This window comes from Corvus moneduloides, chromosome 5, assembly GCF_009650955.1.
Source record: "Corvus moneduloides isolate bCorMon1 chromosome 5, bCorMon1.pri, whole genome shotgun sequence".
Taxonomy (NCBI): Eukaryota; Metazoa; Chordata; class Aves; order Passeriformes; family Corvidae; genus Corvus; species Corvus moneduloides.
In genome coordinates, this window is record NC_045480.1 from 47008890 (window position 1) to 47036799 (window position 27910).

Consider the following 27910-nt stretch of genomic DNA (forward strand, 5'->3'; position numbering starts at 1 on the left):
CTGTTGGGCAGATGTCTTCATGGCAATACAGCAAATTAAGTGGAAGAGTTGTGGGGTCTCTGGACTGTTTTAATAACTGATCAAAAAAGAAGAGAGAACATGAGCAGACAGCCACAACTGCACAAGACCAGCCAGCCGGGATGTTTGCAAACTGTGCTACTGCCAAAATTCCCTGAAGGAGAAGAATTTACGGGAATGATTGGTTCCTGAGAAGGATTTTTTTTCTATAAGTGCTGTGCATATCTCCAGTTTCTGTTTTTTTTTTATTTGGGGCTTGGATTCTCCATTATGCAAGCCTGTTTGCCTTTTTAATCCACTATTATGTATGAGACTAGGAATTCTTTGTTGCACTAAAGGAGCAGTGACTTAAGCAAGGAACTGAAGGCCCTGGCCAGGGCAGGGGGAGAACTGTTTTGGTTTTTCCTAGTTTCAAAGAATTTAGTTGCTCAAAACTACACACCACAGAACAAGTACCAGGGTAAGTGAAGACCACTCCTTTTCCAACGTGCCCTAAAGCATAGCTCAGACACTACAGTGAACAAAATCTCATCCTGTTTCCTTTTAGTGAAGCCCAGCCTCCCACACCAGCTGAGATTGGAGATTTTCCTGAGATGCTGTCTGCAGTTTTTGCACAGTGAGGTCAAATCCTGATTTCAGTTGCAGCAAACTTCTCTCCCTTCCACAGCATCCCTTCGAGACGAACTTCACCATGCCGTTGTCTGGCAAGCTTGACGAAGATGAGCGAACCCTCTGGCTCCCAGTCCCTTCCAGCTGTATCACTACCGTCTTCAAGGCTGGTGTCGGGGTGCGGGGTGGGTGCGTGTGTAGGACCCTATGGGATCTGTGCGGGGCTGCCGGGTACGTGGGTGTCTGCATGGCCGGGGGGCCGATACCCGCCGGGATGTCCCTGAGGCAGTGCCTGTCTGCGTGAGCGCTGCTGGGGCGGGGGTGCCGTGGGGATGTGGCTGCGAGCCGCGTACGCCTCGCAGGGCGCGGGCAGAGCGCTTTGTGCGGAGCGGGGACGCGCGGGGGGCGCCGCTCCCGCCCGGGCCGTGCCCACGCCGTGCCCGTGGGGGGGGACGGGGGCGGGGCGGGGCGGGGCGGCCGCTGCCCCCCGGCCCACGCGGGGCCCCGCTCGCCACTCGCCCGGTGGCGGCGGCGGCCGTGGCGGGCGCAGCGCGGAGCCGAGCGGAGCCCGCCGCCGCCGCGGGAGCCTGGTGAGCGGGGAGCTGCCGCCGGGGCGGGCACCGGGCCTCCGCCTCCCGGGACAAAGCCGGGCTGGGAGGGACCCCTGTGCCGCCACTCGGGGCCGGGGCGGGGCTGCCCGGGGGCCGGGGCGGCGGGGCTGTGCCGCTGCCCACCGAGTATGCGGGCGGAGGGCTGGGGCGGGGATCTGAAGCCGGCTCGGGGCGCGCTCCGGTCCGGACCGGTACCGCCGCCCGCCTCGGGAACCCCGGTGGGCTCTGCCCGATAAACTTTTTCCGGTCCTGGTGGGCGCCCGGCGCCCCGGAGGGACCGTCTGGCAGCCAGAGCTACTTGGGCTGGGGGTTTGGGGCTGTTTTTTTGCGCCGGAGCATCCTTGTGCCGCAGCCTGGAATCTCTATCCCTGGGAACAGGTAGCCGTTACATCGGGTTCTCGCCGGTGCCCCGGGACGCGCGGGGGCTCCGGGGATGCCTCAGACCCAGGTCGTGGCTTTCGGCTTGCCCGGCGGCAGAGCCAGGTCCTGGCTTTCGGTCCCTTATCCCCCGCCGCTCCCGGCCTGTTTCCCCGCGCGGCGCCGCGTGGGTTGGCGCGGGTGGATCCCCGGTGCGCAGCCGGCGTGGGGACGCGGGCCCACCCCGGGATCTGGGCGGCGAGAAATGAGGGATGGAGACAGGGAAACGCTGGTCTTTAAGAGGCATTTGGCAGTGCCGAATATTAAACCAGAAGTGAAGAGTTTTTTCTGGCTCCGGTGCCTGCTTCCCTCCCTTTGATTTTTCTTTTAAATTTGCTGTCTCTCATCAGGACCCTTTTTCAGCTTTGGGTAATGCTGGACACTGCATGCTAGATCTAAAAGGAAACAAAGGCTAGAATATTTTTAAAGCTGTGTCTCCTGCAAATACTGTTAACCTCGTTGAAGGTGTTGGAATATGCCTGAGAGTGATTCACTGCTCTTTGGTTAATTCGGACTCTATGAAGTCCATGAAAAAGCCTGTCTAAAACAGTGTCTTCCCTAAAAAGAGACATTCAGCAATCTGATTGGTGAATCCCGCCGATATTCCCCTTTTCCCCTGCTTTTTCAAGAAGCAGATCTTAATTTATTAGCCTGCCAGACAGAAGGAGTGTGCAGGTGCTAATGGTTTAGCCGATCAGAGACACCCTTCCCGTAGGTGGCACTTGAATTCGGTGATGCTTGTGGGTCAGTGGCTCTCTTCCGCTTCACTTTGTCCCACCCAGGCTCTTATTAGCTGTCTTTCTTTATGCCATGCAGTGTGGGTGGGTGTTGGAGAGGCTGGTCAGGGCATCTCTGAGCCCAGAGGCAAGAATCTTTACTGCAATGCAAGCTGGTTTAGGGGTGCATGCAGCTGCAAAAGTGTTCATAGCTCTGGTGGTGTTCCAGTATGCCTTCGTGGAGGAAGTGCTTAAGGGTCAGGCTGGTAAATTTTGCTCACGTGCCTCCAGGATTGGAGTGTAAAAGGTGCCTGTTCAGTTGGAGACCCTCAGGGAAAGGGCCTCAGTCTGCCTGGGGATCAGCTGGCTAGGGGATGATGACCTGAAGTTGGTTAGATCAGGAAGGACTCTACGGAGCCACGTGGGGGAATTGTGTGCCCTGACACCCATAGCAGCCGGCTGCATTCTCTGATCTTCTCTTTCCTAATCCCCTGAGCTTTGTGGGAGTCCTCCTCGGAAGTATCTCCAAAGTTTTTAGTTCCAGGTATCTAGCTACTGGCTAGAGTGCAATCAGACCTGGCCAGGAGGCGGGGGGGGGGGGGGGGGGGGGGGGGGGGGGCGTGTTGCACAGGAATGCAGGAATGTCTTGTTCCTGGGGCATTTTCCTCCTGGGGAAGGAAGATGGGAAGGAATCCTTGTCTGTAAGTAATCCAAGAGCAAAACGTTTTTCCCCTTGCAGACAATGAATCGTTTCAGCGAGCTGACACTGTTATTTGTGGCTCTTGGCAAACCAGATAAGAGCATTCTGCCAGACACTTGCTCAAATCAGTGCCAGCCCCAGCCTTGCTGATTGCCTTTCACTGGGTGGGAGAGAAGTCTTTGTGTACCACGGCAGTAATCACAGTGGTGCTTCTGGGTGAAGGAAGGTTGTTGCTGGTCCCCTTGGTTACACGGTCACTGATTCTGGTCCTTGTGTCTCCAGGCCTTTTTATTTTCCAGAGAGAGGATGCCACTTTGGAGAAGAAATTTTTCCTGGCTGGCTCTGCTTGTGGGGCTGTGAACAGCTATTTCCAAGACCCCTTTTCTTTACCCTTGATCTAAACCTTGCATGAGGCTGGTTATACATGCTCATTAAGCAGGGAATTAAATCACATAGGAATGCTGCTCGCTTGATGTCTTCTCTATTACAGAGCTATGCTTAGAAGTTGAGGCTTTTCAAATGATTGTGTGGGCTTTAGCTAAGCTGTGAAAAAAGTCTTGTAAACAATATGCCTTTGTGATGAAGGCAGAGTAAGTGTAATTATCACCTGTCTTATTAAAAATCTTTCCCATTTGGGGGCATAATCAAACTAATCAGACAGTGTTGTGCTTTTCCAGATGACTAGGTGATCCTTACGAGTGGCTCAGGAGCAAATGCAAAATGAGCAGTGGAGGGCAGTGCAGAAGACGCAGTGGGCTCTCAGTCTGACCCACGAGGATTTGAAGATGTCTGCGTGCAGTGACTTTGTGGAACACATTTGGAAGCCCGGCTCCTGCAAAAACTGCTTCAACCCGAAGAGTTCCCATTGGCTGCAAACACCCCCAGACGTGGGAGCTTGTGGCGTGCTCCCGGATGGAGCTAGGACCAAGCCTGAGAGCCTCGTGTTGGAAGACGAAGGTGTAAATACTTCCCCCTTCTCAAAGCCAACAATTGCTGTGAAGCCAACAATGATAAACTCAGATGTTTCTGACGCGTGGGCGGATGTGAATATGAATGCAGATCTGTCACAGGTAATGATTAATCCAGTCAAAGCATGACTTCCCGTTACTTACCTATCCTCAGAGTGCTAGGAATATCTGTTACAACCGTTTCCTTCCCTTTGTTTTTCCTTCTGGTCTTGACTCAGGTTTTTAAGCCACATATTGATTTCCCAATATACCTTTGGATGAAGCTGAATGAGCTGTTGCTCACAAGCCATATCCAGAGTAGCTTAAAAATACACTGTTTGTTTAGGAACTTCCGTTTTATAAATGAGGATGCGGGTTATTTTCCTGGGAAGTTTGACTGAAAAGATGTCTTGTCTGCTTGCAGTCAGTGCTGCCTGGATCCGTGGTCTTTGTGGGTGAGGAAGAAGGTGCCCTGCCTCCCTGCTTCTTCCTACCAATCTTTGCCAGAGCAGTAATGCCCTGTGGGTGCAGCTCCTCGCCCTGACCAGTCGATACCAGCAGTGCCTCAGCAGAGTGACGCACAGGCTGCTGCCCTGCTGCTCACGGCATAGGTGTGCTCCTATTTCCCCGTGCCCCAGAGGAGAGTCAGGGCTCACCAGATCCCTTAGCCTCCCACTGCTGTCCCTTTCTTCTCTTCTAAGGGGTGAAGGGCACATGAGCACAAGCTGCCACTGTTGGTGGCGTTTGATCTGTGCGTGCGGATTTGGCATGCCTGCTCCCCGATCCCTGCTTCTGACCATGGCCAAGCTGCTATCCCAGGATAACCCATGATAGTCTGTGTCTGTGTTCTGGAGTCACACACTCTGGAGCAGTGTGAAATTAAATGAAAATAAGCAGAGAGAGGTGCAAATATTCCTTCGCTCTCTGAATCTTTAATTGCACAGTGATTCACAGACAAGATGACAGGTTGGACATGTTTCTGGCAGCAAACCCATAGGAAGAGAAAGGAGAATGTCTTATTCCGGTGCATTGCCATTGTTGGTAATGCAAGGATTACAAATGGTCCAGGAAATACAACAAGTGTAGTTTTAGCAGGAAAGGTTTGTGGGAATTAGAGGTGGGGTGAGCACAGCAAAATAGATAGTGAATTCCAGAGTACTGTTCTGCAGAGCTGGGCTTTTGTTTTTGCAGTTTGTGGGTTTGTTTAAATTTTATTTGTCTTTCATTTTGCATATGCACATTCTGACAGGGCACTTGTCTCTTTGACCCATTCAGGTCAGCTGGGGTGTGATTTCTGGCAAACAACTCCTCCTGAAATCAGGAGATGCGCAGCGCATCTGCCCTGACAATTTTGGCAATGGTGGTGTGAGAAAGCCCTTCCTTCACAACCAGCCCAGCGACTGCTTGTCTTGCTGCCCTCCCAGCTACTCCATGGTGGGTCTGCGCAGCCTGGAGGGTCGAGTGGAGAGAAATGTCTCCATCCATAGCCTGGTACTTGTGGGTGAGGTGGGCAAGCAGGAGGACAGAGTTAAAGACAAGTTTGCCCTGCCTCATCAGGTCCCCTGCCCTAATCCATCTGCCCTGGGGGACAGAAGCACCACTAACTCCAGCAGAAACCCTTCTTCCCAAGCCAGAGAAGGAGCAGTGCTCCCTTCAGGGGGTGACTGTGGTCACATCTCCTCCATCTTTGAAAGTGAAGGGGGCGAGTACTGTTCAATCACGAACTGCCACAAAGAGCACCCCGTCCCGTGGGAGCTGTGTTGCACAGAGGAAAAGGCTGCACAGTGCGAGAAGGAGAGTCACACTCCCAGTGGATGGAGGCAGCGGGATGCTCCTGAGACTCCCAGGCCAAGTGGCCGGACAGTCAAGTTCAGTGAAGAGGAGCGCAGAGCTGTGAACGTGGCCTTCTGCATCACAAAAGACCAGAGTGATCCTCTTTCCTATGCCCTGTGTTCAGACAGGAAAAACCTGGCTCTCCACACGGAGCCTGCCAGCCTCCCTGAGAGCACAGGGAGCAGCAAGGTGGCTGCCCTTGCTTTGTCCCGGGAGGATGAGGACTTGCCTCTCCCTGGGGAGCCCTCTGTCACAGGAGGCCCCCGCACTGAGGGTTCAAGCACCCCTCAGCAGGCTCTGGTGGAGCCACAGCGCCCTCGCCTCTCCGAGCCAGCCCGTGGTGATCCCATCTATGCCGAGAGCACCAAGAGGAGGAAGGCACAGCTGAAGGCTGTTGGCAGCCAGGCAAAAGCAGAGAAGCTGGCCCGTGGCACTGCCAAGGAGAAAGCTGATGGGTTGTGGAAGGATGGTGGCTGGGCTTTGGGAGGTGAGAAGGAATACCAGGACTCCACTGGCCAGGTGGCGGCAAAGATAACTATAATGACAGCACACACTGAGGATGATCACAAGACAATATTCCTCAGCAGCCCCGACTCAGCGGTAGGGGTTCAGTGGCCATGTATGAGCCCCACTTCCCACCCCGATTTTGGGACTTCATCACCTGCTATTGAGGCTGGACAGATTTTTCAAGCATCTGGAAGTGAAAACAGCACAAGATTTCATCTGGCAGCTCCTGTCAAAACCTCACTTACTGAGAGTCCAGCCATCCCCCCAAAGATGTCCAAAAACAGCCAGCCAGGCAGTGAGGGGAGCCGTGTGCCCCCAGTCAGCTCTCATGTGGGAATGTTTGGTGATGATAACAGCCATGATGGAGCTGGTGCTCAGCTGCTGCCGAGGAGCTGCACTGATACAGGTGCCTTTGGGGCGTCCCCTTCTCCCTGTGCTCATGTGAATGGGGTCTCTGTGGAGGAGTCCAGCAGAGGCTCGTCCTATGACAGGAGGCAGAAATACTATAACCCAACATGGACGAAGCAGTGCCGAATAGAGGAGGAGGAGGAGCAGGAGGAGGAGCAGGAGGTCTTAAACCACCCATGGACAGTAGGAGCTGAGAGTGGAAGAGCTGGTGCCGACTTTGTGGATGACGGCCCGATACTGGAGAGCCAGGCTGGAATCACCAAGTCGTCTTCTTTCTCCTTTGATTTCCCTAACGACAAGAGCAATGCTATGGAGTTTGCACCACCACCACCACCGCCGCCGAAAAAGCAGTCCAGGTACAGCCCTGTGAATGTGTGCATGGTGGTCTGTTAACCCTTTGCAACTGGGATGCTTGCTGCGGGAGTTCATTGACTAGGAGGTATTTCCCATTCTTGTTTTCTGCCTTTTCTGTCCAAAGGTGGGCTTTCAGGAGCGTGGGAGGTGACTGCACAGCTGAAAAGCTGTTTGTCTTTTTACTCTGAAAAGCTGTCTGATCTTTGCAAGTCTTGGTTTGAATGTCGTGAGCACTTGTAAAAGCCCTTCAGGGCTGCAAGATATAGCCTTAAGTCCCAATATTCAAGTGAGAACAAGGTCCATGCCCGGGATGGCTGCTGTTTCCCAGGTCAGTTTCATTCTGTCTTGGCAGTTCCTCAGTGTTGAATAGCATAGAAAATCTGGGGTTGCAATCTTCTCTTGTAGGTGGAACTGGGCAACTTTTCTTGATGCTAATAAGAAGGGCCTCCAAAATCAACATTTTCAGTTTGGCTCTAATGACTTTTTGCTTTCGAGGTGAACTCTCAAAGCTGCAATTTCCCAGGGAGGGCTCTTTGCCTGCAAGCAGGTAATTGGAGCTTGCCTGACATGGGCTTGTTATGTGTGGGAGCCACCCAGCTTCAGGCAACCTTCTGCTCACCGCTCTCCTGGAAGTCAGGTTTGCAGGCAGGGCAACAGCAGGCCCCAGAAAACATAAGTGAGTGAGGGAGAGCTGTCCATCTGGGAAGGAAATAGCTCTGCTAAGCAATTAAAAAAACCCTCAGGCTTACAATACTTTGTGTGCATTCAGTATCTGCAGCTGTGTGTATCACCAAAAAAAAAAAAAAAAAGGGAAAAAATAAATAAAAAAAGAAGGTCAAATAGGGGAAGAAAATTTGTGACAGGTCTAACAGTTGCTTTTGAGTCATCCTGGAAGCATCCGTGTGCTAGAAAGCCTGTGTGAAAGCAGGCAGGCAAACTGAGGTCAGGGAATGCGTGGCATCCATGACTGGGATCTCTGGCAGAACTGTAAACCCTGCCAGGTGGTTGAGGTAGGTGCTGGTTACCCTCTGTGGCTGTAGGGCAGGTTGTGCTACAGGTATTTGTCTCCCAAGGGCCTTGATACCTGTAGCAGAGCCGTGGGGCACCTTACTCAAAAGAAAGAGCTTAGTCCTGCCTCCAGCTACCGAAGCTCAGCTGGCTGAGGAGCAGTAAGGAGTGATCTGATCAGACTCAGGTTTTGCAAGCCCTGCTTTGTTTGTTTGCTCTGAGGGTGCTTTTGTTTTTGTCTCAAGCAAAGCTGTGGCTGCTCCAAGTGTGTCAAGGCAGGAACCGGGGCAGTGGGAGGGATAGCTGCATGCACAGCCAGTAAAATCACCACAGTGGCATTGTGTTACCCTGGGCAGGCGTTGCAGCTTCGGGCCGTGGCCTGGTGCTGGAGGAACATGCCCTCTGTTCATCCTGGGCTGCAGCCAAATACCTGAAGAAGAAGAATCACAAAGATGACTCTGAGGCACATCCATACTCTCCTAGTGCCAGGCAGCCTGTGGACACGTGCTTGTCCCTAATGGAAGAACCACTGATCCTGCTCTTAGGCTTATGTAGTTCCTCACACAGACAGAGCACCTCAGCCCAGGACATTCCGTGGTGGCACAGCTGCAAAGGCTCCTTTGGCAGATGAAGGTGAAGCCAGTGTGAACATGGTTGTGGCACAGGCTTGGGGTTGGGGGCTTAGCAGATCAGGGTTCATCTCAGCTGCAAGAAAGGCATGTAACCATCGTTTTTCCTTCTTGATCTCAAGCGGCAGCGAGGCATTTGATTTCATGCTGCAAAATGAAGTCTGCCTGTTTGACTTTCCTAATGAAATTTAATTGCTTATTTTAAAGAAAATTTGCATGTGTGTTTGAGCTAGTTAAAAAGCAGAGAAAGAAAAAGTGAGTCTGTAGATTTCGTTTTGTTCATCTTGGCTTTAACAATTAAAGGGGAAAAAAATTTTTACAGGGTAAATTCCTTCCAGACACTGAGGAAGCTCTGGTTTTGAAGTAAGCTCTCTCTTAGGATGGCGGAAGGAGTGATTTCAGCGGGGTTTAAAAGTTGTCACAAAAAAAGGGAGATAATGAATTTGTGCCTGTTTTGTCCTATATAAAGCTACTCTAGGATCTCTTGCAACTGTTTCTTCATACAATCCTCTCTTTGTGCTTGTTTGAAAGGTTATAGATGTTTAATGTTTGCTTGGTCTGAAACAGAATGGCAAATAAGTATAATTACAAGGGGAAAGAGGCTGGAAAGGGAAGATGGGGGCTGGTCTTCTTCCAAAAGCTGGGAAGGTAGTTGGCTAAGGAAGGAGCTCACCAGGGAAACTAGGATCCCCCGGACATGCATGTGCAATGATGATTTAAAGGCTCTTTGGTGTAAAATGCTCTAGTATGGCCTTCAGTTTCTTGGCACAAGGAATGAATCTTTGCTGAAATTTATGTCTTTCTTATACAGAGGATCAGGCTTAAATAATCCTCGTTGTTTCTTCTAGCCTCCAAAACCTTGATGGCTAATTTATTTCATGTGCCTCCTAAAGAAAGAAAACAGTGATGCTGTTTAGCATCTTGAGCTGTTTTCATTACAATTAGTGCCACCTTCAAAAAGCAGTGCCGAAAAAAGCTTCTGAAATTTGCTGAGTGTGCTAGCGTGGGGTACCAAAGGTGCAGCACAGCACTTCCCCACACCTGTCATCGCTGAATGCAGCCAGGGAGAAAGAGCCTGAGGAGTGCCAGGATTGCCTGTTCCAGTGCTGCTGCCACCGCTTGCTGCCAGAGGGAACAGAGCACAGGAGCGTTGCAGAAAAACTGCAATGCTGGGAATTGGCTCACCAGGAGAAGAGCCAGGTGTTGGGAACTGGATCGCCAGGAAAAGAGCCAGGTTTGTTCCTCGCTGAGGAGGTGGTGCTGGCTGGTGGGGCTGTGCTGTGTGTTCCTTAAAAGGAATCAGTCTGTGATGGAGCAGCACTGTACCTGAGGCAGAATAGTCCTCTTTTCTTACCATTCCTGGGGCAGCTGTTTCTCCTCGGAGCTCAGTGTCAGGGTGTACCCCAGTGACAAAACAGACTGGCTTAAAAGGTTGTGATTTATCAGCCAATCTTTTAGGAGAGTTTGTTTCTTTTAAATTTAAAGTAATTCACTCTTCTGTGTGTGTCTTACCATTTTAAAAAAGCACAGAGCTGGAAATTGAAATGAGGTTTTTTACCTTCTTCACCACATCAGAGTATGCAGTGATGTAATTTTTGACCCACCTACCATCTTAATTCTGTACCCTATCTGAATTTTCCTGTGCATCTCCAGACTCCAAACCCTTGTTTCAACTTAACCTGTGCTACATAAAACCCCTCTGATAGAGGAAGGAGCTGTGTGCTCCTCTGAACAGAGCTAGGAGTTCTTCAAAATCCTTTCTCTCCCTTACCTCAGTTTTGGTTTCTCCACATTTGCCAGATGATAGCAGAAGGGTCAGTACAAATCTAAGCTTCAAATGTTGTAAACTCCTGTATGCTGGGTTTTAATTTCCCTCTGCAACCAAGGGAAGATGCTGGAAGAAACAGCAAGTGGCAAGAGGAGGAAGATACAATTATTCCTGTTTCATGATAGACAAGCATATGGTACAATGGTGCTTCCTCTTGTGTAATAATTATGCCTAGCCATATGTTATGTTTGATGCTGTAATGCAGTCTGGCCATTCTCTCTTCTGTGCATTAGTTCCATTATTTTATTCTGGGAGGGGGTGTCTTGTTGACATTATCACCAAACACCTCCTGCAGTGCAGTTTGCTGTGTGGTGATTTTTGTGTGTTCTCTGTTCTCCTCTCCTCGCTCCGCTGTCACATGATTTATAAAGCTCGGCATCTCTGTTATCTGTTCAGTCCTGTCATCTGTGCCGAGAAGGAGTGTCCCCCTCCTGCTGGCACAGCAAGGCTGGGAGACCCCCATGGTGGCACTGCAGAGTGACCAGGTCTCTGTGCGGGGCAGAGGTGCCTTGCACATCCTCCAGGGCTGCCAGCAGGCTGCCCGTGGGGACAGCTGCTGGAAAGAAGCAAGCGGGAGCCTGGCAGCTTTTTTGTCTGAGTGGCCTCCTGCTCTCAAAACCTGCCCCTTGCACTTGGTGAAAGTAACCAGATCTCCTTGTCAAATCTCAGACAGGAAATTCAAGCTGAAGGTATGTCCAAAGTCCAGGGATTCCTGGAGCAATATCCCAAGGCATGTGTGTCTGCTGCAGTTAGGGGAGCCAGGCTTTGGTGCCCATCTCCACTGTCTCTCTGAGAAGTGCAAGGCATGCAGTTGGCAGTGCTGGAGTCCCACAGCAGCATTAGGTGGGACCCCTATCTGTGAAAAAATGTGAAATTAAACACATGGCTACTGGTCAAATTGAGACACGGGAAAGATGAAACAGGCCCTGGCCAGAGATGCAACATGAGAGAAGGGAAATGAGCTGGCTCCCTTTTCAATGTTAAGAGAACTCCAAACTGTGTGTGTGGGGGGGGGGGGGTGGCGTTGTTATGTTTTGGTGTGCTTTTTTACAAAACCACTCTTTTCAGTGTTGACTTGTTTTAGGCAGGACTGTGAGAATCATGTGGAAAGTCAGCTGGATGAAATTGTTTATGATGGGAAAACTCTGAAATAGGGAACTGGAAGGGTTGCCTGAATATGCCAGGCTGTTGCATGGAGGATGTTGAGTAGCTGAAGTGTATTTAAAGCTACCAGAATAATTGGAGAGCTGAAAATCTGTGAAATCCTGTGGGTTTAGGTTATTAGATTGGGAGAGCTGACTCTGGTGACCTGTTCTTTATGCACAGGCACATGATGAAGGCTCTGGTGCTGCTCTTGAAGTTGTTGGTTATGTTTTAGGTGCTGAGCAGGCATTTTTAAATTGATGTAAATTAACTACTGTTACATCTTTCTGAAGTGGAGCGTAGCCCACAGGTGTTTGTAAGTCAGTGGTGCAGGGCACAAACCCAGTGTTTTCTTTAGATTTAAGATGGGTTGGTGCTCTTTATTTCCAACTTCCTTTGGTGATTTCCAGTATCCTTTGGTGTAAAGCGCAAGATGGAGAATAGCCACCTGTGTGCCCTTGAACTCGGGTGAGGTGGAAGGAACACTAGAAAAGCAGGGGATGTTTGGGTGAGCTGTAAATCAGGGTCCCACAGGCTGTTGCAGTGATGAGCTGTTCAGCTCTTGGCGTGGAATTTTACTGAAATGAGAGAGTTTGACCCTAGCAAATTTTCAGTAGTAATTCTTCGGTAGAGTGGGCGGTATTTTGATCTGTGCAGGCTGCAGCCTGGGCTTCAAGCAGCTCATAGGAAAAGAGGGAGATGTGAGGCAGAGGTATTTCCAGGAGGTATTAGTTGGCCTGGCTGTAACATCTGAAACAAGAGCAGGATGTCGTTTAAGCGGCAAACAATTTCTATTTCGGTGCGCCTATTCAGGAACTGCACTTTACATCAGTCACGGCGGTGCGGGGAGGAAACGGGGCTCTCTCTGCATCTGACTGCACCGACGCTGAGGCAGCAAGGGCAGCAGTCAGCAGGGCTCTGGCCGGTGCCGCGCTGCGCCCAGGTTGCCTGGAGGAATAGGTGTGGCTGCGCACAGCGGACCTTGGACCGCGCCGAGCAAAGTCTCATCTCTCTCTGAGTGCGGGAATGGTAAGGCAGCTCCGTGAGTTTGTGTTCAGTGATGGGAAAGAAACAGAAACGCACCAACTTTTCGGGGGGGCTGGGGGAAGGAATGTGTTAGAAAACATCTTATCTGTGTGAATCAAGACTGGATATCTTGCTAAATCTTCTTCTCTTATGGATTCAAATCCTTCTTTGATTCTTGCCAGGTCAGACAGTGTACCGGCATGGGTGTGCACCCTTGTGTTTTTTCCACCCAAATTACTAAATGTTAAACATCTGAGAAAGTTGTAGGATAAAGTTATATCTTTATAGTAAAAAGAAAAAAAAAAAAAAGAGAGTGCAGTTGGTTGCTTTCAACAGCATTAGTCATAACAGACCTAAGCCCCTCAAACTCTCTGTCTGTCTCTCTCTCTCTCTCTCATTTTTTAAACTGTGGCTCGTGTGGTGAATTGTGAAGTTTTGTAAATCATCCCCAAGAGGCTTGCTGTGATAAATTCATCACTGGTGCAAGACCAGTGTCTCTGCTGAAGTATACCTGAACTGGTTGTTAGAGCCTTATTTTCATCAGCCCTTGAGTATTTTTAGACCAAGGCTGCTCAGGCAAATGAGGAAGTCTGGCAGAAGTTTCTTCCGGGCTTCTCATACACTCTGCTCTCCATGTGGTGGTGTGGACATGAGAGTAAGTGCTTTGTCTGGATTGGGAATGAAACATTTCTCAATCCTCAAATAAAAATCTCTTGTAGTGTCTTGCTGTGCTTGGGAGTTTTGGACGAGGAGGGGTCCCGTGTGTGTGACCAGGGTGCCACAAGCAAACGGCCGTGCATGTCTTTTGTTTGTCTTTCTCAGCAGCCATTCAGCCGTCTGATTAGGAAACGCCGGATACCTTCCAGCAAGCTAGCTGGTGGAAGTCCTTTTACTTCTGTACAAGTCTGCCACTAACCGTTTTACATTCTTAATCAATGTGTTGAATTTTATCAGCAGATTGGCAGTTTTACTTAAAATATGTGGACCGATAACTTTTGTTTGCTGGCTGACGGAGTCAGAACTATACCAATACTAGGAGTGTTTATGCTCTTCTGTGCTGCCTGATTTCAACAGTTTCTGTTTTCCAAGGCAGAAAAATGAAGAAAATGCAGGAGAAATTCTTTATCTTAGCGAAAAGTCCTGCTTGTCTAAACTGGTCACTTAAACCATGACCTAGCAGGTTATAAGCCCAGTTTATGGTTGGTTTATTAATTTTTTTTAGGTGGAAGCTGCATGGAAAACTGTAGGTCTTACATTAAAAACTGCATGATAGGTTCTGAGTTTGGCAGACGCATGTTTTCTGCAGAGATGCTTCTTCTTTTGCAAGGTGTTGGTTGTTACTGTGGTGCACAGTTGGAGATGATGGACTCTTCTGGTACCTATGCCTCTGTTATGAAGGAATAGGGTTCACACACCCAGCCTCGACCTGCCTTCTGTAAAATGGGAGGAGTGGTGCTACTCCTTTCCTTTGAGAACTTTGTTGAAGGCAAACACTGGTGGGTCCCCACTTCCCAGTGGCAGTGGCCAAAATGGGATGTGGTGCAGCACCTCACATGTTCTATGCAAAGATGGTGCAGACTGGGGCTGAATGCTCTTGGCTCACTGGCTTTCACTCTCTGCTCAAGCACAGCTAGTTAGTTTGGCATGAGGACTGCAAGCCTATAACCTGCTCAGAGTCTATGGGATGCAATTCCCCAGGTGCTGGAGAAAGAAGAAAAGTACAGGAATGAGGTGGTCTGGTGTGATAAAAGGTTGTGCAGTATGGATAGGCAGAGAGCAAGCTAAAGCTGCTCTCAGGTCGAGTCTCCATGCAAAAGTGTGTGCAGGGCATCCTTTTGCCATCTGTCTCCTGACTTCTCTTTCACTCTCTCTAGGCATGCTCTGAAAATGAACCCAAATAACACTGAGCTGGAGAGAGTCAGCAACAGCTCTGCAGAGAGCCTCAGCCCACCCTTCAGGAGTGCCCACGTCACCTTCACGGCTGGCTCCAGCGACAGCCTCGACTCAGACACACAGACAGGCAGCGATGGCAGTAAGTGACCACTGGGTATGGGAGAGGTAGCATTGTACCTGAGGCCCACTGCTGGGACAGCATCCTCGGAGCAGGGGTCACGAGGGTCCAATCCCCAGCTCCCCCAGTGACCCTTCATCTTTCCACTTCTACCCTTCTGCCTCTCGATGCACTTTAGATGAATGTGGCAGAGTCAGACCAGCATCATAGACTTTTTCCTCTTTCAGTCAGCACGTGCCAGTATCATTCACCCTGTAGATCTCCTCTGGTCTGGATAAAATCTCCATATAGAAACAATCCTGCTTGTGCTTCATGCATTTCACGATGTCACAAGTAGCAGTGCTGTAGGAAGTCCTCCATAGATTTGAGGAGTACCAGAAGGAGTTTTGTGCTAGAGGTGATCCCTCCCTCTCATTGTGTTCCCTGTTATTTCTTAAGGGGGAAAAAATCTGCCTGCACTCGTTTAACTGAGATTAAAAAATACTTACTATGAAGTCACTTTTTTCATCAGTGTGTAACTTAGACATGCACTAACGTGTTCAGCAGCTCAGAAAGTATTTCCTTAGCAAGAGCAACCTTCATGTAGTGGAAGTTCTGGCTTTCCAAGAGCAACAATGTGCAGCAATAAAATTAAGAGCCAGAGCTCTGGAAACTCCATTTTTCCACCACTAACTTGGAGTCTGAGAGTGAGACCTTGCCAGGAAATTGTACAGGGGTAAGAAAAACTCACATATGTTAGATCTTTACTTGCTAGGCACAGAAGCAATTTGCTGTCAAAAATGATAGGGACAAGAGGATTTCTCTGCCTCCACTAACAGAAGCAACTGTTTAAACTCATCGTGGGAAAGATGAGTTTTTAAATGAATACTCAGATGCAGTTTTTCTTGCTGATGCAAGCAAGAAGCTGTGCAGTCAGCCACTGAGTGAGGTGAGCTCAAATTAATTGGCTATGCTGTCATATGTTAAAATATGAAGTGGAGGGGAGCTTTTAAGCCCTTGACATGCAGAAGGACTCTATGCTGAAGGTGCAGAGCACTGTTAGGAGAGTTGTGAAAGAGTTTAATTCATTACCTTCTGCTTGGGGCAGAGCCCAGCAGCATATAAAAAAAAGCTAAGAGCAGTTTGGCATTTGTGGGCTAGGCTTTCGGACCGGTTGCCAAACATTCCAGTGCTGATGTTTGTTTCCTAAGACTCTCTCAAGTAAATCTTGTCTCCTGAAGCAGGGATTCAGCTGCATGTCCTGGCAGAGATGCCTCTGGTGAGGTACTCAGGGACTGCACACTGAAGAATTTCTTTGGGCTCTATCCTCTGTCAAAGCCCCTTGGATGGAAGTGGCAAGAGGTGCCATGCTGAATGATCCCTGCCTGTGGCTTTTGACAGGGTTTTAATGGAGAGAATCTTTCCTGTGGACCCATCAGAGTGTGATGCAGATGTCTGGCTTTTCATTAAAGCTTGGGGCATGAATCTCAGCTGTTAAGGCAGATGTTTCTCAGCTGAAACTGGAGAGTAGTCACTTGCTGGGCGACTGGGTGTACAATGCAGGCACACACCTACCTGGGGCAAGGGTCCAACAGGAGTCAGATAGCTCAGCACCCAAGCACTGGGGCAAAACATGTGTTGATTCACATTTCCTACAGAGCTGTTTCTGAGCATATTGTCAGAAATTGGCTGCTGAAACAGCCTTGCATGGGAGACATACCTTCTGCAGAAGCTGAAATCAGTGCTGCTCATTCCTGAGCTGTCTCTCAGTGATGTTGCTGTGATGGGGTACATTACAGGAGGTGCATACAGAGAGCCTTGGCAGTGGAGGAGACAAATGAAAATTGACCAGTGCTACCAAAATCTGGTGAGGAGCGATAGGGCCAGATGGTGGCAGCATCCACTCCGGTAGCTGAGAGCCAGGAGACCTGCCCTCACCTCATGTGGTCTTAGGTGGTGGAGCAGCTAACAGGGATTGCTGCTCTGGCTCAGCTGGTGCAAACCTGCAAGTGACACGTCAGGACAGGCTGGGAGCTCAGGGACCTGAGCCCCTGCACTTGGAGGTTGTACGTGATTGCTGGTGACTCACTTGGGCTGTGACTGTGATGGAGACAAGTGCCTGCTGCAGGCTGACAGGAAACTGCCCCAGGGCATTCCTCTGGAGCAGGCAGAAAGCCGCTGTGAGGAAGTGCCTGCTGGCAGCTGAACCCTCAGCAGCTGCTTTGTGAGGAGGAAGGATCGTTTTCTACCACTCTGCAGCTTTGGAAAATAGATTTAAAGAAAGCAATAGATCCTGCTATCTGCTAAACTATTTGCTATTTGATCGGAGCAAAACCCCACCTTTCACCTTTAAAGGTTTACACTTGCATGCAAGTTGTTAGCGGAGTCCTGTTTGTCATTCAAGTGGCATGGATAAATTCCCTTAAATTATTGTCTCTCTTCTTTTAATTTCCACTCCACTCCTCACTTGTTCTTTCTTTATGACCTGAAATTATTGTTCTTTATTTCAATGTTAGATCACCTTTTTGTCCTTTTTTTTTAACGTCCCACTTCTTTCATGGCATGTTAACTGTATTACCTGTCTCCAGTCTGGCCCAGATAGGAAAGCAGCTGCTATGGCTGCCCAAAATGAGCCATCCAATCCATGTGTAGTGGACATGTGGAGCTGCTTAGGGTTTAGTGGTATGTAGTGGGGCCAGCCTGCCCTCTGAGCAAAGAAGTCTGGCAATAAGCTGGGAAACAGGCAGTGGGGGGGAAGGCCAGATTCTTTTTCAGCAGGATGGAAATTGCCAAAATTCCAGGCTTGCTCAGCGACCCTTCCCCAGTGTGAAGCAGAGAGAAAGGTTCAGTATACTTGGGGTGCTCTAGTACAGCCAGAGGGCTGGAGCCGTGTGCCGTGAGTCACTCTGCTTATCATGCCCTTCTGCTGAAGCACTGGGTGGCAGCTCCCAGCAGAGAGAGGCTGAGTTTAAAGGATTGTCTTTGTATCAAGTGCTTCATTCTTACCTTCCTGTGGATGACATCACAGCTTAAATATTTACCCTCTACTACCTTTTTACTACTGTATATGCAGTTCATAGGGGAATGGTTTCAAGGGTGGAGAAGTGAATTTCTCTACATGGCTGGTTGCAGCCTGCTTTGCAAACCTGCTCTGTTAAACTGGATTAAATCCCTAACCCCTCTAGTGAAACTTTGCAGTTGTGAATAGCTGAAGACTGTGCTGGGTTCGGATGTTGCTTTCTTCCCAGCCAGGGCCCTGGGGGTGGCAGGGATATGGAGAAGGACCTGCACTCTCAGCCTGCAAGGGCCACTCATGGCATCTTCTTGTGTGTTGCTATCCCCTAGGACACTCGTCTGAACCGAACCACTCGCCCCCTCCAGCTGGGAGCCAGTTGTTTCCCCCTGTCCCTTTCCTTCCTGTCTCCACTGAGGATGGCCCCTCTTCTGCCCCCAGCTGCCCACCCCCGCTGCCTCAGAAGAAGACCGTGATCAGAACTGTGTCTTCTCCAGATGGCTTTTTTGGGGGACAGGCATCTTCAGGCAAAGCAGCCAGTGCTGCCATCCCCAGGCTCAATGTCAGCCACTCTGAGAGCAATGTCTGCCTCCGAGAGGAGCCTCCCTTCATCCACCCAGCCAGCCTGGGGGGCCGTCCCAGTGCCTTCTCCTCCTCCGAGTCCCTGGAGAAAAGCTCCAAAGGAAACAGCTACTGGGGCTCGAGCACTGGTAAGAGCACAGGGGCTTGCGGCCCCGGCAGAAACCTCCAGTCCCTGTCCTCCTCGCAGCTCAGTGTGTCCAGCCAGGTGTCATCAGCCTCCAGCCTCCACAACCTCCTGAGCAACATCGACAGCAAGGAGGGGGTGTACAGCAAGCTGGGGGCCCTGTACGCCGAGTCCCTGCGCCGCCTGGTTGCCAAGTGCGAGGACTGCTTCATGCGGGAGCAGAAGAACGAGCTGCACTTCAGCGAGAACAACTGGTCGCTCTTCAAGCTGACGTGCAACAAGCCCTGCTGCGACTCGGGGGACGCGATCTATTACTGTGCCACTTGCTCCATGGACCCTTCTACTACCTATGCTGTGAAGGTAAGTCCACAACCAGCAGGCATCCAGGCTTATCTCCATCTTCTAGATGGAGATGTGTGCACTATCAGCACATGGTGTCCCATACAATGTCTCATTTTCCCTGCTTGTATTTCTCACTGGTGAAGTTTGGCAAGCAAAACCCCTTCCAAAATTGCCACTTTTCCCCTACTTGCTTGCAAAGGTTAATTTGGAGAAGGAGTTTTCATTGTAACAAATGACAGTCAGGTTTAGCTTATTGCTAAAGGGGTCTGAAACCCAACCATTTTCTCTCTCTGAAAGCATCTTTGTGCAAATACTCTGTTGTAAACTCAGAGGCATTTGCCTCTGATGACACAAGCTGATGAAAGGCTGCTCAAAGACAGCATTTTTGCCTCTGCCTGCCTTTTAAGTGGAAGGTCTGACCCAGATACTATGTGAATGCTTATATGATCTTGAAACTACAGACAGTAAGATATTGCAGATCCCAATTAAACAATGAGAGGCTGACCCAGACATGCTGTGTAAGGTCAGGTCTGAAATATTTTCCTGTAACTCCACGGAATATATGTTTTGAAATGGAAACTTGAGGTGCAATAGTTCAGCTCTTTGAAACCTGGATAAGTAAGCTTATCCAAACCGTTCCATGGACATCCTGTGGATTTGGGGCTCTTGATCCATGGTACTACTTGAATACAGAGATCTTAATTTCCATTCTGACATTAACACTAGGGACGTCTCACTGCTCCTTATTCCTCACATTGTTTTCAAAGCCTAAAGTAATTCCCAAAAAAGCACTGTCAGAGATGCATTAAAGAAGGAAAAAAAAAAGAAAAAAAGTCTCTGCTGAATAGTTTCCACCATTATGAACTCTAAGGGTTGTTTTAGGATGTTTTAAAACATCCCTAAGGGATGTTCTAGTTAAGTGATAGCTTAAAAGCCAGTTCATATCCTAAAGGAAGTACAGTCAACCCAACAGGGGGGCTGTAAATAACCAGAATGGAATTAGATGAGATCTTGCACCAGTACCCTTAGTCCAGCACTCAGAGCCTCAGCTTTTCTTGTGCGTTACACCTCAATCCATCACAACTTTCTTCCTGAACCCTAAAAACTGTGTAGTGAACTGTTGTGCTCCTTTTCAATCTGCAGTTCCCTGTGGCACACCTACGCCTTTGCTTTTGCCTGCCGTGTTAGGTGGGGTTCAGTAGCTCAGCTCTGTGGCTGTAGTGCATGAATTCTTGCCAAGGCAGAAACAGCACATTTCAGCCTCTAGACAGGACTGCACTTGTGTCCCTGTGTGTGAAGTGAGCTTACTCTGTGCCCTTGGTACACTGCAGAGCAACCTAACAAAGTCAAAACCACTGCAACAAGGCCTTACTCTGTGCCAGCATAGTGATGTTGTGTATGTGTTTATCCATGTGCATGGATATGGTTCCTGAGTGCCACCATCCCTTTGGTAGGGAATGAATAATTGTGAAACATTACAATTGGCTGACCCCTAGCTGCCTCTCCTGGCTTCTGGTGTAGATTTTTTGACATGAAAGAGATCAAAGACCTGTAGTTAAAATTAGACTTAGAGAGCTCAAAATGGGCAGAGGATCTGACTTGAGCCAAGGAGTCTATGGAGGAGCAGGAGCCAGAGTCTGAGCTGTGCACAGATAGACATGGCTATGTATAAAACAGTTGGAAGGAGCCAGGGTTACATGAAATGGCTTTAGAGGAATTAAGCCAAGATATGCTCCATGTGTTCGCTTCTTTCTCCTCTTAGAGGTATGTGACTAAGGCAGCCCCAGGCTCCTACTTGGAGCTTTCAGCATGGAGGATGCCTCTGGTGCAGCCAAAGTGAAGAAGAATGGCTGGACAGGGAAGATTTCCCTGCATTCGTTTGGCTGTAGTTGTTCTTCCAGAGACTCCTCTCTTGCCAGGAATTCCCCCCCATTTCCTATGCCTTACATGTCTTTCCTTTGTAGGGAGGAACAAGCAGGTTTGTTAGCCAGAGGGCTGGAAGGGCTATTCTGCATTTGGGGACCTCCTGCGTCATCCTGGGTCCCGCTGCATTCATCTGCATTCTGCCTAGCTGTCCAAAGCTTGTCTTTCCACAAATAAGCCATGGCAGGGTATTTTTGTTTAGAAAAGAGAGGACAATAGGGATTTGAAATGCCCCGTCTTCACAGTATTGTCTCATCTGAGTGAATTACCTGCAAATGCCTAGATTCAAACCCTTGCTAGAGGAATACAAAAGCAGCCCTCTTCTTCAGCTCCTCTCTATTCTTGTGTATATTTTAACTCGGAGGCAAAATTGATTTCTCGTACGATTTTGCACGCATGCTGTGACTGGCAGTGGCACGCTCCAGGGTTTGAAACCTTTTATGCCGAGTTTCAGCCTGTTGCTTATTCCTGTGGATGGCATATAAACACATCGCTAAATAAAGGAAAAGTACAATAGAAATGCCAGAAGGCCCCATAAGCTAATGGATATTCCTATAATAAACCTGGGTTTGAGTCTCTAATGCAGTATGAAGCTAAAATACAGAAGAAAATGAAGATAGAAATCATGTGGGTTAAAGAGAATCCAGGTTATAAAATGCTTTTTTCTCCCTAGAGTTTGCTGCACTCTCACTTCTTTCTAGGCCTGTTGTAAGCTCCCATTTTCTCTTTGGTGTTTTTTTGCCTGTGCTGAGGAGTACAGCTTGTTGCTGGTTTCCCTTAGCCATTGATCAGGGGTTTGAGAGTAGTTGCTGATGCAAGGAAGTGGAATGGTTGAGGAGGATGTGAGAGTGGCTCCAGGGCTTAGGACCAGAGAAGGATCAGGTGGGAAGAAAGTGCTGGACGCCTCACCACGAACAGCACTATTGCTCGCTGTCACCTCACATCGCATGGGGCGTCATCCAGGAGTGTTAACTGTCTCCAGAGATGGAGACAGCATGTCTTCTGCCACAAGCTTTGCTTTTCTCCCTTCAGGAATGTCTCTTGGGTTGCAGGAGTTTATCTCAATGACATCTGTGATGTAAAAAATATGTTGCTTCTGTTGGCAATGAAACAAAATCTTCAGAAGTTATTTACAGTGGGACTACCGTCCTCCTTTCCTCCAATTGCTGGGCATTGCCTGGCAAAGGAAGTGTGCCCAGAAATGCAACCCAGACATCTGGTTGCTACGGTTGGGCTGTTGCAGGACAAAAACAATCCTCAAGCCAGGAGATTATTTAAAGTACTTAAGGCACCAATGCTCATCCTGCTTCTACTGTTGTCTTCTGTAGCATCTGCAAATCACAGCTTAGGATTCCACCTCAGCTTCTGGTCGCTGCCCTGTGTCTGTCACTGGCTGATGGTCTGTTCTTTCGGTCTCTCCTCACAGATTTGTAAAACCCAGGAGTCCAAGGTAGCTGCTTCGTACTGCAGCCCTGCAGTGCCAGTTCACTTCAACATCCAGCAAGACTGTGGGCATTTTGTGGCCTCTGTCCCCTCCAGCATGCTGCTGGCCTCAGATGTGGGGAAAAGCATGCCTGGAGATGGCTTCCATCCCTCCCGCGCTGCCAGTGAGCACGACTGTGTGGTGGTCATCACCCGCGAGGTGCCAAGCCAGACGACCGCTGACTTCGTGAGGGACTCGGTGACACTGCACCAAGCCAAGCCGGAGCTGTATGAACGTCGCGTTTGCTTCCTGCTCCTCCAGCTCTGCAATGGCCTGGAGCATCTCAAAGAGCATGGCATCATCCATCGTGACCTGTGCCTGGAGAACCTCCTGCTTGTCCCCTGCAAGCCCCCCATGAGCTGTGTGAAAGCCAAAGATGACAAACACTTACCCCGCCTCATCATCAGCAATTTTTTGAAAGCTAAACAGAAGACTGGAACTGGAGACTCCAAGCTGAAGAAGAGTCAGGCCCGGCTGGCCCCGGAGATTGTGTCGGCTTCTCAGTACAAGAAGTTTGATGAGTTTCAGACTGGTATTCTTATCTATGAACTGCTGCACCAGCCCAACCCCTTTGAGGAGAAGGTGCACCTCAGGGAGCAGGAGTACAGCCCTGAGGACCTCCCTGCTCTACCCAGCCTGTCCATCTACTCCCGGGGACTCCAGCAGCTGGCACACCTACTACTGGAAGCAGATCCCATCAAGCGTGTGCGGATCACCGAGGCCAAGCGAATGCTGCAGTGTCTGCTTTGGGGGCCCCGAAAAGACCTCATGGAGCAGCCCCTCAGCCAGGAGGAAACCCTGCGCCAGGTGCTGCAGAATTGGGTGGACATGAAGCGTGCCCTGCTCATGATGAAGTTCGCAGAGAGGGCCGTGGACACGGAGCGGAGTGTTGAACTGGAGGACTGGCTGTGCTGCCAGTACTTAGCATCTGCTGAGCCAGCCTCCCTCTTGCACACATTAAGACTGCTGCAGCTGCTCTGACCTTGGATGTGTCTTGGAGGCAGCTGAGGGCTCCTGGTTGCCTTGTGGCTAAAGGTACACAGCCCTTTTATATGTGAGAGGTTTGAGTCTCAGCTGTGAATGCACGTTCAGCTCCTGCCCCGCACTCCAGTCAGAGTGCACAAGGCATGTTTAGTATCCTCAGCACTGTTAATTTGCGAGCAGGCAAAACTGGGAACCTACCCCTATTTTGGGGGATTTTTGTTTTTTGGTATGGTAAATGTGGACTAATAAACTGCCTGCGTGTGTGCATGTTTCTAATGAACTCACTGTACCAAGTTGATTTCTGCACCTGTGGGACAATGCTCTGATCCCCACTTCTCCCAAAGCATCGGAGCCTTTTTGCCCAGGAACACCACCACACTCTAGAACCACTGTCCATCCCATGGATCATCCCTGGGCAGCAGGGGTGAACAGGTGGCTGCTTCTCCTCAGGAGCAAGGGCACTTCACATAATGCTCCTTTTCAAGGGAGAACTCGGGGCTTTCAAGTTCACTTCTTTTGTGGGTTTTGGCATCCATTTTGCTTCTCACTTTCAAAACAAAAATCCCTGCTTGTTTCTGTGTATCAGTTCTATTTTTCTCTATGGGCAGTTCAATATCAGCTGCCTGTTACCTTCGTTAGATACTAATACAGCCTGGCTTTCCTGTCTGGTGGTGCAGCCGTAGTGGAGCACCACTGTTGGATATGAAGGGGTGAGAGAGAGCTCGGGGTGGGTCTGTTCATGAGGATGATGCTGCGCGCTGGGAATTACCCCGTGTAAAGCTAATGAAATGGAAAATCCCCAATTCACCTCCAAGGCCTTGGCAGGGGAAGCCAGGGCCAGGTTGCTTGGCTTTCCCCATCCCTCCAGCTCCCTCCCTTTGCCTGGTAATTCACTTGTACCTTGTGTCTAACATTTATTTAACTCCTTTATCGAGAGATGAGCTGGCACGTGAAAGGCTGGGGCCACTGCAGGCCGGCAGGGTCTTATTGCTGCTGGTGTTTGAATTAGAGATGCGTAGGGCTGGGTGCGCTGCAAACACATTTCTCCAGCAGATGGGATACAGAAGCAGCAAAATGAAGGTAGAGAAACTGGCCTGGCTCCCTTCAACCCCTTTCCCTCCATCCAGACATAGAGCAGCCACTCAGACTGGGAGAGAGATGATGCTGCTGAGAAAAAAAAAAAAAAAGATTTTTCAAGAGGTTGTGGGCTTCTTTTACTCTTGCACCCCAACATGAGGCAGAGATGAGCGGCCCTGCTCCTGACACCAGTTCTGCAGCCCTTGGAGAAGTGGTAAGTTTGGGACATTTGGAGAGAGCCTAGCATCAGCTTATCTGAGACAGAATGTCACTAGCTGAGCTACCCACTTCCCAGCTCTAACAGGGAGAAATTCATGAGCCCTTCCTCCAGCCTTGATTCACCTCCAGACACAGCCTGCTCTTTTGGGGAATTTTAATTCCCAGGTTTTCTTAACACTTCGTGTACTTTCTATGAAATCTTTTCTTTTTTTTTTTTTACCTGTTTGGCTATGGTTGCAGCTGATGGGAGGGGATAGTTCCTTGGCTGGGTACCCATTTGCAATGAATTTCCCCTGATCCCCTTAGGGAGGAGGCTGTGCAGGTCCCTACCTGCTGGAAGAATGTGGGATGGCTCCAACTGTGACCACTGGGAGTTTTTTATACACTGGCTTTCTTGCATCTGACTTTTGGGTTCACTTCCCTCCAGTGAAGTTAGCAGGAGCTTTCTGGCTTGGGAACCACTGTCCATCCCAGGGATCATCCTGGACACAACACTCTGGAAGGTCTGGCTCTGACTTGCTGCATGTGGTCTCACATGGGCCAGCAGAGTGATGAAAGAGCTGGAGAACCTGTCTGAAGGAGCCCAGCATGTTTTTCTGAGATAAGATGAAGAGATGACTCAGTTTCCAAGCATGAATGTAGGGAAGAGGTTGGTGGCAGCTCTGCAGGAGAGCACTGAAGGAGGAAGGGACTGGCCATGACATCCAAGTTGTGCTAAAAACAGGGAGATAATTTGCAAATCAAGTGGCTTGCAAAGCTTTAGCTGGGTACACAGTGGGACTCAGGAGGTAGCCAAACATTCAACCAGCCCACATAACACAAGGTTGGATCCATTTTGCATGGTGAGTTTCAATTTGGTGACAAACACTGTTAGAGGTATTGGCACAGGGCCTGCATAGCATAGGATGTTAACTTGATCAAAACTCTTTCTCTTGAGTTTGGGCACTTGAGTCTGATTCTGTTGTTGATCTTGGCACCTTGCAGCAGCATTCCCAGCAGACCAGAGGCCAACAGTAGTCTTTTTCACCTATATATTTTTTAGATTGGGTGGGTGGCCTCTTGGTCTCATATGGACAGAAATTCTTAGCTCCAGGCTTTCCTGGTACTTTCCCCTGTGGTAGCTCATGCTTCTTCTCCAGCCTGAGCAGTCCTAGGTTTTGGGTCTTAGGGTCAATGCTTGAACTGGAGAAGTGCATTAGGATTTCTGATGTGTAGCTGTTGTGGGGAAAGTGACACCTAAGCCTCAGCTGAGTGCCACAGCTGAGTTTGAGGACTTTGCTGTCTTATGCCCCCCTTGTCTGTGCTGTCCCCACCATGCCATGGGCAGCAGCTCCCCTTTTCCTAGCAGGCAGTCTTGTCCCCATGCCCAGGAACCTCTGCAAGAATGGTGGAGGGGATGGATCATTCCCTGTGTGGCAGGGGTTACAGGTGACCCTGCACCCTGGGGACCAAGTGTGTCACCTGCTCAGGGGGAAGGAGGGTTGCAGGACATATCTGACTGGGAGCACAGCTTGAGGTCTGTATGCCCTAGGGACAGTGCTGAGGAGCAGTGACTGGAGGAGCACCACAGACCCCAGCATCTCACTGATGCTGCTGGATGGGGAAGGGGGTGTTTTCTTGTCTCGTGCTGCCCCCAGGCAGCCTGGCAGCCCCTTTCCCAGTGGTCCAAGTGAACAAGAAAGGTGGATGTGCTGCACAGAAACTGTCTTGTATTTTGCTGTATTTTTGCAGGGTGTATTTTAAGAGCAGGCGATACACTGGAAAGAAGTTTTTTCCATGTCAATTTTGGCATGCATGACATGCAGCAACAGCCTGGTTTCACAGGACTCATTCTGCCAAATCCATGGGGCTCGATATTTGACTTTGCTGAGTAAATATTTCTGAAGGCCTTTGCAGTGCCTGTTTAAGCAATTCTCTGCTATGGTTCTGAAAAAATGCCCTTGCTTTTCAAGGAGCAGGAACAAATTTCCACAGCAGTGCTGGAAATATTGACACACTGCTCATGCCTCTCATTTTATACCATCAAAGGCTGGGCGGTGGAAGCTTGCGAGCCATAATGAAGCATGTGAGTCAGCATTATTTGTTTCATTTCCCTGTGCTAAACAAGCAACAGCCAGTTCCTGGCGAAGGAATGAATTGTTTGACAATAGAGCGGGCGAGCAGAGCAGGCTGACCACTGTCAGAGCAAACTCTGGGCATGAAAGTCAAGCAGATATGACTCAGATACAAGCTTTAGGCATATAGTACTGTTCTGGAAACATTTTTGGTTGCATCTTTTTGTCTTCTTCAGAAAAAGAAAGGACATAAATGGGAAGGGAGGCTATAAATAAGGCTGAGGTCTGAACTGAGCTCCTGTCTCAAGACTTTTCTGTGACCCTAGGAAAGCTGCTTAACTCCTACCCACAAAGCAGAGATGATCACTTTCTCTGTTACAAAGCAGAATCAACCACAAACCTCACAACTTTCCATTTGACTGTGTTAGGCAGGACATGAAAGTATCTAAAGGAGGAATAAATTAAGAAATAAATGCAGTGATTTATTAAAACATAATATTGCAAAATTCCTTCCTTTATTTTCAGGCACCAGTCCCTCCCTGCCTTTTTGCTACTTGCTGCCATTACAAATTTGCTGAGCACTGCCTGTAAATGGCCCACTGCTGCTTGTGGCAAAGGCCACAACACCCTCTGGATGATCACGATTCCTTTGTGGCTGAGTTTTTTCCCTTTAGCCTTCACAAAGAACAGACACAAACATATGCTGAAGAAACAGACCTGCTTCTTAGGGGAAAACACAGCAGAGGAGTGAACCAACAGTGCAATCATGGGATGGGATGTGCTGAAGGGGTTGAGCTGCCCTGCCATCCAATCGGAGATGCCAGGAATCATCCAGACTTTCCAGCAGACTCAGGTAGCCACAGCATGCTGGGCATCCTAGAAATGGTATTGCTGCTCTGGGACTGCAGCTCAGAGCTGTCTCCCCAGGATGGGTGCTACCTCTACCCATGCACTTCAGAGCCTGTAGTGCAAAGCTTGTGGGGTAAATCAGTGACAGTATTTTTCTCTGTCACTGCCAGGATGATCTCAGCTACCAGAGAACAAGTGGAGAGATGGAATCCTCCTCCAAGCCCTGAAGAATGAAGGTAGCAAGAAGCAGAGATCAAACCCTTGTACTTGCAGAGACCCCAGGTATTCCCTCCTGAGCCAGTCAGCTTCTCCCATGGCCAGGAGTGAGCAGGGTGGAGAAGTGAGTCTGCTGTAAGTTGCCGGGCCAGGAATGCCCCAAATACCTTTGAAATACCCTAATTACCCCACAGTGCACAGAGAGTAGTGCACTAGGCCAGTACTGAGAGGTAGAGCTCACCAGTCCATGGATGGCCCTCAAAATGCCTTTCACGTGAATTTCAGAAAAGGAGCGCCTGA

At 49.5% G+C, this 27910-nt stretch overlaps 1 protein-coding gene across 2 annotated transcripts; it reads left to right on the top strand.

The window, feature by feature from the left end:
• Positions 1–1156: 1156 nt before the first annotated feature.
• On the top strand, positions 1157–27041 carry PRAG1 (PEAK1 related, kinase-activating pseudokinase 1). Of its 2 annotated transcripts, none has more exons than XM_032109554.1 (6): positions 1157–1217; positions 3749–4141; positions 5294–7122; positions 14629–14786; positions 18090–18823; positions 22155–27041. In XM_032109554.1, the coding sequence occupies exons 2-6, from the start codon at positions 3785–3787 to the stop codon at positions 23190–23192; spliced, it is 4116 nt and encodes a 1371-aa protein (XP_031965445.1). In that variant the 5' UTR covers positions 1157–1217; positions 3749–3784; the 3' UTR covers positions 23193–27041. The 2 variants fall into 2 exon arrangements, with proteins under 2 accessions (XP_031965445.1, XP_031965446.1); XM_032109555.1 differs by lacking the exon at positions 1157–1217 and adding an exon at positions 1430–1616.
• The last annotated feature ends 869 nt before the right edge of the window (positions 27042–27910 follow it).